General features: G+C 36.4%; 1 protein-coding gene across 4 annotated transcripts; it reads left to right on the top strand.

Annotated features, from left to right (window-relative positions):
- Window positions 1-558: 558 nt before the first annotated feature.
- LOC121967265 lies at window positions 559-9,303 on the top strand. 4 transcript variants are annotated; one of them, XR_006107688.1, is made up of 9 exons: window positions 559-1,202; window positions 3,447-3,587; window positions 3,674-3,787; window positions 3,903-4,076; window positions 4,155-4,270; window positions 4,371-4,452; window positions 4,528-4,664; window positions 4,750-5,038; window positions 5,106-5,499. XR_006107688.1 is itself a non-coding variant. In XM_042517373.1 (7 exons), exons 1-7 carry the CDS (start codon window positions 657-659, stop codon window positions 4,552-4,554), a joined length of 1,200 nt encoding a protein of 399 aa, XP_042373307.1. In that variant the 5' UTR covers window positions 559-656; the 3' UTR covers window positions 4,555-4,768. The 4 variants fall into 4 exon arrangements, 1 of the variants encoding a protein (XP_042373307.1); XR_006107689.1 differs by lacking the exons at window positions 4,750-5,038; window positions 5,106-5,499 and adding an exon at window positions 9,125-9,303; XR_006107687.1 differs by having other exon boundaries at window positions 4,750-5,500.
- Window positions 9,304-10,493: the final 1,190 nt, after the last annotated feature.

Here is a 10,493-nt window from a genome sequence, read left to right as displayed (position 1 = left end):
AAATTGGAAAAAAATAAAATAACTTGTTTAAAAAGGAAGGAGCAAAAAAGTCATTTAATAGGAGAGAGAGAAAGGGGTGTGCTGTCAGAGGAGAGAGGGGTGGGAAAAATAATTTACATCTTTAAGCGGGGAAAAACAGTTAAAGTAAACATATTAGAACAAAGAGTTTACTTGGACTCGTTGAAATTCTTGTGGATATACAAATTTTTAAAATCATGGTTGAGATAAAACATTGCTGTCCAATCCAGAAAAAACAAATAAATAAATAAATAAGTGGATTAGATATTTGAAAGCAACGGTGATCATAAACTACCGGTCACGAAGAAGAGAGTGGATTCTTTCTTGGTGGGGACGCCACCGTGTGTAGGCAGCCACATTAATTGATTGGCTCCTGCCGCTCTGGACGTTAGATTGAGATAACTAGATTTGTCAAAATCTTATAGCCCAGTGGAATTATATTCTGCCGTCAAACATAATGAAATTAAAAATTTATAGGACATATATTTTTAGACGTAGATTTATTTTCATTGTTGGATCATCCTCCGCCTCCAATTTAATAATTTTCGTTATTAGTTAAATAAAATCCCTTGCGGTTTGCCAGTTCATCTTTGCCGATAAATCCGGGATCGTTCTGCCACCGACCAACGCCGGATTCGATGGCCACCGGCGTCATCTCCCAGCAGTCATTGTTCCTGGCCCTCTCCTCTTCCTCCTCTTGTCCATCGTCGTCGTCGTCGTCGTCGTCGTCTTCGTCGAAGCCCCCGACCAGGGCGGCTATCCCATCGCTGCCTTTGTGCTCCTCCCGCCGCCTCTCCATCTCTTCCCCCAAGGGATCCAACCGAAGGAGCCGGGATTCGTACGTCGTCGCCGCCTCGGCCTTGGCCGAGGACCTCGACGTCATCCCCGTGCAGAGCAGCGACTCCACCGACCAGCAGGACGGCGTCATCCCCTCCGCCGGGAGGGAGCAGCAGGAGGAGCAGCCCCTCGAGGGGCCTGGCAGCCAAGTCGGCGCCTTCGCTCTCGAGAGCGGGGGCGGAATCCTCGGTGGCGGTGGAAGCGGCGGAGTTGGTTTATATTCCGCGTTACAGGACGAGGAGGACGTTGAGAAGTCGGTGGACCGGGCTATCAACGCTGCAATTGTTCTTGCCGCCGGGACTTTCGCCATCACCAAGCTTCTTACCATCGACAGCGACTATTGGCATGTGGGTTAAGTTGCTCGTTTTATTTTTATTTATTTATTTATTCCAAAATGGAATTTGAATCGATTTCTTCTTCTTGAATTGATTTTTATTGCTGTCACTAATATGCTTAGTTAGATAAGTTGATTGCTGAAAGTTATGTTTTTTTAGCTTTCTTTTCCCAATTATCTAGTTAATTACTGCTGCAGAGCCAAATTTAGTATCAAAACGAAGAATTAGAAACCTGTAGTCTCTGGATCAAGGTAGGAGTATCATATATTCATAACAAGTCTTTATTTTCAATTTGTCTGAGAAACATCGTGTTCCTTTACTCTTGTATAGCTTCTCTTTTATAGAAAGAATCTAATTGTGAAATTCATGTTTCTTTTGAGAAGGTTGCTTGTTGCTTTGAATTTGGCTGTCCTTCTAATTGTCAACCAAAATTAAAGAAACCTGTGCATTTTAGTAGAGGAGTGCATTTGTAGGTTTATAATTCGTTCCCATCAACAATGCACAAATATCCTAAAATAGTTCCTCCTTATCGTTGATAGTGATTTGTCATGATTTTGACTAATGGAGAAGTTATCCCTCGATGAAAATGGTTAAATACATGTAATTTCTATTGCCTGTGCAGTCATTCATTAAGATATTCAGTTGTTATTTGATTTTCATTCTTGTAAAGTTAGACTGAAATTTAAAAAAAAAATCATTTGATAAAGAAAGATAGTCAAAATAAATATGAGAATATCATTGACTGAGACAGAGATATAGCCTTAACCTAACCAAAGATGATCAAAATGGCCTTAGTATATAGGGATATGAATGTAGAAAGTCAATGGAAGGATTTACATTGAACTGAATGGTGGCATAGGATCCTTGAACCTTAATTACTTGAAACAATTGGGATACTTGGCTTGTTGTTGCTCTAGAAATAAGATTGACTGATTTGATAAATGATCTATTCCTGACTCATGATTAAAAAAGGATATACAATTTAAGTAATAGAAGGTAAAAAATTTGAAATGGGATTTGAGAAAGACCTACACTTGTTACATTTATATTGTAGTAACTTTTAAAGCTTCCTGTAGCTAAAGCCAAAAGAATTTCCCATTGAATAAAACTAGGCATACAAACAAATCTAATAATCCAAGGATAAAAATCAAAAGGTCAGGAAATATGAAGAAATTTGAATAACTAAGAAAGAAAGAAACAAAAAGGATTGATGATGATTTAGAGAAAAAAAAATAAAACACCAAACGACTGCCACGTAGTATGATATGATATTTTGATAACACCTACAAAATTGATTTAAAATTGTCTAAATGTGTATTTTTTTTCAAATTCTGATACAAATTGTTGGACACATTACGTTCTCTTGTTAAGAGGACTGAGTTTTATTCAAAGCATAAATCACTATGGATATAAACAAGTGTTGTTCTTGCAAAAAGTTAAACTTTCTGATTGCAATCATATTGTTCTTATGAAAATTGGGCAACAATTTCAGAAAGAATGCAATGGTACTCAAACCACTTGATTTGTTAATCTCAATTTGGTAGGCTTTCCAAATTACATTATCAAAATTGTGATGTGTATTTGTAATTCACATAAGTAATGCTTCAAATACTAGATAGGTTTATGGTGCAATCAGTTTGCACATTTTGCAACTATACATGATAATTTCTTCATATGTGATCTTTATCCAAATCAATAGAACCCGACAGAAGCAAATCAACAGTGGCCTTGCTGGTTGCTTGAGTAATAACCACCATCTGGTTGCTTAAGAAGGCATATCGAACTACTAAATGGATCAGCAACATAAATGAGTCTCTTGGTTGCCACCAAGAGACTCATTTATGTTGCTGATCCATTTAGTAGTTCGATATGCCTTCTTATTTACTCAAAGCATGTATCGTCAACAAGAAAGAGTTCATGAGTACTAAACAGTGCCACACAAGTTTGAAAATATACAATGTAGTAACAAATATAATGAGTTGGTTGCAGGCATTGAAGAAGATATTTGGTTATGCTGACAGGATTTTTGTTGTACTAATTGTTCTTGTGGCCTTTTGTTATAGTGCATGTTTTCTTAATTTTAGCTTTAGACTTCAGTGTTCTTAACAGTTTATCTGAAAACTAAAGATTAGAATATACAAATAAAATAAAAAACAATGTAGTATTATACATTGTCATTGGCTTTCCTTGTGTCAAAGTAGGTAATTACTGGCGGCTAAGCTCATTGTCTCCTCTTGTTGTCTTGATCCATTTCAGGGTTGGACGTTGTATGAGATACTTAGGTATGTACCCCAACATAATTGGGCTGCCTATGAGCAATCTTTAAAAACAAATCCAGTTCTTGCAAAAATGATGATAAGTGGTGTTGTTTATTCTCTAGGCGATTGGATTGCCCAGGTGGATTTCGCTCAATCTTTTACAAGTTAAAGGATATGTTCAGATGCATTCCATCTTAATCGTGTAATTTATAAATGTTGATGCAGTGCTATGAAGGAAAACCACTCTTTGAATTCGATCGTGCTCGCATGTTCAGATCAGGGCTCGTAGGATTTTCTCTTCACGGGTCACTTTCTCATTATTACTACCACTTCTGCGAGGTAGACTTCTGCCACCGTCTAATATTTATTACTGATGTTTCTTCTTTATACCATGAGTGCTAATTCTGGCACTTATGTTACAACACTAATCCAATGGAGTAATCCCTCATTTCAGGCACTTTTTCCTTTCCAAGACTGGTGGGTTGTGCCTGCTAAGGTGGTGTTCGACCAGACTGCATGGTCTGCCATATGGAACAGTATCTACTATGTAGCGTTGGGCTTCTTGCGTTTTGAATCTCCGGCAAATATTTTTAGTGAATTGAAGGCTACATTTTGGCCCATGTTAACTGTAAGGACCTTTCCCCTTGTTATTCTATGTAACAATTGTCAGTACAAACACAAATGGTTAACTTTTCTGGCTTAACAGGCAGGGTGGAAGCTTTGGCCTTTTGCACACTTGATTACTTATGGTGTTGTTACAGTTGAACAAAGACTTCTTTGGGTGGATTGTGTGGAGTTAATATGGGTGACGATCCTCTCGACGTAAGAATAAACACCATTTCCTGTCAATACATTTAGCATTGTTCTCTATCATCTTGTCCAATTGTATCTTAGTTTGTATTCTTCTTGACAATCAATCTAGGTATTCAAATGAGAAGTCTGAAGCAAGAAATTCCGAAGTGACTTCGGAGTTGAATACTAAACCAGCATCCCATCTCCCCGAGGTAGTGGACTTATCCTTCAAGTTACGGAGATCGCTTCTATACAGTTGTTTTACTTTGCCCTACAATTATTTACAGGAACTGATAAATAGCCAAGAAAGGTAGCTGTTCTTGTTGGAACGGAATGCTGATTATGTCGATTGCATGTATAGTGTGACAGATGGATACGAAGCCAGGGGACTGCCTGTAGTCCCTTTCTAGCTGATTTCAAAATGGTGATCTTAATGCGTATATTCTCTTACTATTTTTTTTATCCATTGTTTTTCTTTATTGTAATGACAATTGCGCAAAGTAATGCAGAGAAGCAGGTCTTGATTAATGAAGAATGTCTAGCAAGCTGATCTGTTTAAGGTCCCATGGAAAGTGATTAATGTCTGGTGACAGAGTATCTAACTAATAAAATAGAACAATTCAGACAGGATTTTACAACAAGTCTTCTTTAGTCAGAAGGTGGCCGGACAATCTTTATTTAGAGTGAGTGAAATTGAGCAATTGTCCCCCGCACCACTTGTGACTAGACATGGGTGAAATTGTTTAATAAGGCTTCCCATGATAGATTGTCGTCCAATTCGCCATCTTCTCTTGTAAGGTGAGTGATCCAAACTCTTTGGTCCAAGGATAGCAAAGATAATAGGTGTTTGATGAGATGCTTATAGGTGTTTTGCTTGAAGCCATGCCCTGCCCTGTTCAGTAGCTTGCTAGCAAGAAGACAATTCGTTTCAACCAAGGTCAACCTTGATCCAATTTCCCGAATATGCTGTATTCCAAGCTCAATTGCCTGCAATTTAGCACTGAAAATAAATGTTGGCTTCCTCTACGAACATATCATCCACGCCAAAGATCACCTCCTAGCCCAGCATGTTAGACCCCTCTATTCAAGGTTGCATTCGTTTGCAAACTAGCAAAGAAGATCTCTGATGCAATGTGGAAACCTTCTTTTGGTCTTTAACCACAAGGTGCATTCCTTGAGCGATAAGGTTAAACCCCTCACACAATAATGTATACTTTTTCAAAACCAAATTACTCTCCCATTTTTATTGTTTCTACGACTTACTTCATTTGAATCAAATGGTCTTCCTTTTCATATTTTAATTTTCTCTACTAAACATATCCTAATAGGAGTTCTATAATGTTTAGTTAGGAAGATGCCATCAAATACCTTCTCTCTCTCTCTTGCGCGCGTGCTCTCTCTCTCTCTATATATTGTCTGACACCTCCTGCATGACCGTGAGCGATACATTTATGTGGTGTTGTCAACTTGATTTCTTTACATTATTAAATTCTTTTATTCTCTCTCCCCTTTTGCTCTCTATTCAAAACTTGTGGCTCGACTTTTAATCTCTTGACTTTCTCAAATCTAAATTTGCTTCGCTCTCGCGCCTTCCTTTGCCATCTTCTTTTGCCGCTCTCGCTCCTGCTGGCAAGCAAAGCAAAGGCGGTGCAAGATAAGCACAACTTATAGCTGCATGCTTGTTCTCGAGCTAACTGGAAGCTCTCCAAATTGTCACTGCAAACAAAGCTGACACTGCTTTGCATACCACTTCTCTCCATTCTCGATTATAAGTCTTTCCACTCCACTATTTGTTTTTTTAATTCTGTTCAATATTTTTTTATTAAGATTTATGCTACAACATACAAGCCCTAGCTACTACAACGTGTAGCAGCTATTTGGAAAATTAGTTGCTACAATGTGTAGCAGTTACATTATATAAACCATAGTTGCTACAATGTGTAGCAGTTGTAAGTACCCTGAGTTAATTTTGATGTGGTCAACCATGTTAAGTTAGGTCTTACAGTTTTGATATCTTGTGTCTGAGTGTATAGGAACTTAGGAACATAAGAAGTTGAGCGGAAGACACAACTAGTGAGAATGATGACATGGGAAGTGAGTTGACGGGCTCAGTGCATCTGAGAGACTAGGTGTTGCGGAAGAGTACACCAGTTGACGAGAAGGAAGCGCATGCCACATCTGAGGGATGAGAAACCAATGAGGAAGCCTGTTCGAGGAGAAGGTCGGAGTTAGGTTCGAGTGAGCTCAACTTTAGATGATCGGAGCATCACCCAAGCAAGCGGGATCAAAGAAGATCAACTTGGAGGTTGATCTTGAAGACTTGAGACACCTCCATTGTGTTTGAGGCACCTCAGATGAAAAGGTGCGAAGGCGCGGAGACACCTCCAATGACATTGAAGGCGCCTCTAACAAGTCAGAGTCATTGTCTAACTGTTGGAACGTGGATAAAATTTTATCCACGTTGGAGGCACCCTGGATGGTTTTAGAGGCGCCTCTAAGCAATGGTAACTTTTTTCAAGAGGTTATAAAAAATTTCCTAAAGCTAGAAATTAGAAATCAATCACTGTATCCATCCTTTTAGTAATTCTTGAGCTTTTAAAGTGTGTAAGACAGTAAGAGACTTCTTCGCCTTAAACGAAGGAAATTTTTGTTGAGCTTTCAACCGCCTTAGATTAGTAAACTCCCCGGTTACAAACCAAGTAAAATTTTTGAGCCTCTTTATTTTTATGTTGTTTATTTTAATTATTTAATTAATTTGATTACTAAGCGTAAGCAAGAGATTTGTCTAACTTTCTTTTAACGCTATTTACCCCCTCTAGCCTGCCTAACGCAGTCTGTAATATACCAAAAAATATAAAAGATTTAAAATAATTAAAATTTGACATACTTAAACTATTTTAAGGAAAATAAATATATTTTAATGGATAATTTATCAAGAATTAAGTTGATATGAATTTATAAAATTTATTAAAAAAATTTTAAATTAAAAAAAATATTTTAGATTTTATAAGGCAAGAGAAAGGTCTATTCCAAAATACCTTATAATCTTAAACCTAAGTTTATTTTTTTATTCCTTCGTCTCTTTCTTTCGCCCAAGCTCACGACGGCGCACCCAGGCGCCACCTTGCCATGTCGGCCCGTAGCGTGATGGACGACGTCTCCTGTGCGTTGACCGTAGGCCTTGCTCCCCTCCCCATGCAACTGGCAGACATTGGCGTCTTCTCCCCTTCACGTCTCTCCTTCACCATGCGCACGACGGCGCTGTTCCACTGCGAGGAGGACTGGCGCCGCCCAACTGCTGGCAATGTTCCCTCGGCGACGCAAGAAATCCAACTGATGGCAAGTAATGAATTCATTGATTTCCTATAGTAGTTTGATTAATTCGTAGATTAATCAAATAGTAATTGGATTAAACTAATGATTATTAATTCTGGTATTTGAGTTTAAGGATTAATATGTTGATTGATGTATTAATTAATAGAATTGAATAATTAGAATTATAAGTTGATTAATTAACCGTTGATGATTTAAATATTTGGTTAATAAATCCATAGTTTGATTAACAGATAGATTGATGATCAGCCCCGTAATCAATATATTTATTAATATTGATTTATTTATAGTTAGATTTATTAATCATGGGATTAAGAAATTAATTGTGATATTTGAGGATTAATTAGGTGATAATAGATTGATACATAATGATGGGACGATTAAGTTTACTGTTTGATTAAACCCAAGTTTAATTGAGTGGTTATCAATCCATTGGGGTTAATTAATAATTAGGTTGATTAATTAATCAATGGGATGAGTAATTGATAATGGAACCTTAGATATTCTTCATGCCTTTATATGTCGATTCAGATTCAAGAAGAATTAAAAGACGGTTTGAACGCTCTACATTTGAGGTGGGTAGATCCTTCTTGTCTTCTTGAGAGGTTTGATAATAGTACATGATTGTTTACTGTCACATTTTGATTAGGTCGTAATTACTCGCTTACCTTAAATATGTTCTATATTGCTCATGAGTTTGATACTTTATTATTTGTCATTATATGTTAACCTATTGTTGATAGCTATGTAGTTATGTTTGTTATTTATGATTGTGTTTATATATATGCATAATATTACCATGCCATAGTGTAGGACGTTGGATATTCTACTAGACTCCTAAATGATTTGAGTTTGTACTTATTGTTAGGACGATTATACCAAGTATAGGATATCGAGCATCTTGCTAAATCTTTGTTTATTATTTCATACTATAGTGTAAGATATTGAGTATCCTAATAGACCCTTGTAGTTATTTAGGCCTATGCTTGTACGCTAGTGATGTTAGACCAAGGTGTGGCTATAGAGTGTTATATTGGATGTAATTATACTTTTTTTTGCTTATCGTTACATTGTTATGTCCTAACGATCATTATCTCCCATTCGTGGTTGAGAGAGTCGTTAGTAACCATTAGTATATACCCTATCTACCCACAGGACTATCCATGGTAGAGCGTTCTCCCACAGACAATTACTAGTTACATACCCTATCTTCCCACAGGATTATCCGTGGTAGAGTGTTTCTCTTGCAGTTAATATTTGTTAAGTGCTTGCTATATGTCGGTCATGCATTTGTTCGTGCAGGTTTGGATGTACTATAGGTACTCTTGATTTGTTAGTTATACTTGGTTGAGTAGGTTAGTGAAGTGTTATGCTATTAGTTATACTTTTAGTTAGCTGGTGATTATGTTGGGACACTTATGTTGGTTAGTAAGCATTACCCGAGACTGCATCCTTTAATTTCCTGACAGTATATTATTAATGCACTATTTTTTTTCTATCCACTGAGTTGTTGTACTCACTACCCTTTATTTTTTTTCCTTTGACATTCAGGTTAGCAGATAGAGGAGGTATTGTGTCGCTCAGAGGTCCTGGCTCACTCGAGTTTGAATTTCTATATGAGTTGCTAGTTTACTTTCCGCTACTTATAGTTTTGTTTTCTTTTGGTATCGAATGTTTATGTCGTTGGTTATGCTTTTCGTTAAATTAATACGTTTACATGTACATGCATACATACACATTATCATTTTTAGCTTGTTGTGTTGTATTTAAGTGATTTGATATCAATTATTTTATATATTGTTACTAGGGGGTACCGTCCACTTTGGAAGATAAGTATACCCTCGGACATGACACCAACAACAACTACTTGAACAGTCCAAAAAACCTTTTCTTACAATGAAGTATAATCTTTTTTTGATAACTTTTAAATTTTTTAGTTATAAAATTTGCCAAACATCATTTCCTATATTTCATAATTAATAGTAAGTCGTTTCATTTTAAGTTATAATTTCCTCTAATTCCAATATATTATTTATATGTGATTTTAAACGGTCTATTTAATATGGGGGAAAACATATGTTGTCTTTATTAGGCATCAGTCGGGTGTTTATAACATCTGGATAAAAGCATCTACACAAGTTAATAATTTTAAGGGCACTATACACAAGTTCTTTGAGAGTAAAAATGAGGTAAAAAGAGATTTTGAAGCCTACAATGTACATCTTACAATGTTAATAATCTTTTTTGATAATTTTTTTGTTATATAATTTGCAGGAAACTTGTCAATTTAAGTAATTTCAATTTTCCATAATTGATTTTATGGTAAGTCATTTTAATTTAAATTGTAATTCCCTCTAATCCTTATATATTATTAAGATTTATGCTACAACGTAAAAGTCCTAACTGCTACAACGTGTAGCAGCTATTTAGACAATTAGCTGCTACATTTTGTAATAGATACTTGGACAGTTAGCTTCTATAATGTGTAGCAGTTACTTGGACAGTTAACTACTACAATGTATAGCAGCTACCTGGATAGTTCAAACAACCTTTTCTTACCATTTTTTGATTATATAATTTGCAAGAAACTTGTCAAACATCATTTTCCACAATTCATTCTATGGTAAGTTGTTTCATTTTATGTTGTAATTCCCTCTAATCCTAATATATTATTAGGATTTATACTAAACATACAAGCCCTAGCTACTACAACATGTAGTAACTACTTGGATAGATAGTTGTTACACGTTGAGTAAAAGTGTAGGATCGAGAAAGCGCTAGAGGGGGAGGAAGGGGGGGTGAATAACGCTCGTGGCTTTCACTTTCGTTTTGCAATAATCGATCAAAGATACACAGCGGAATAATAAAAATCAAATACAAACACTAAGATTTTACTTGATTCGAAGTCTGTGGCGACTCC

This window comes from Zingiber officinale, chromosome 3B (assembly GCF_018446385.1).
Source record: "Zingiber officinale cultivar Zhangliang chromosome 3B, Zo_v1.1, whole genome shotgun sequence".
Taxonomy (NCBI): Eukaryota; Viridiplantae; Streptophyta; class Magnoliopsida; order Zingiberales; family Zingiberaceae; genus Zingiber; species Zingiber officinale.
This window is presented reverse-complemented; position numbering and strand designations above follow the sequence as displayed.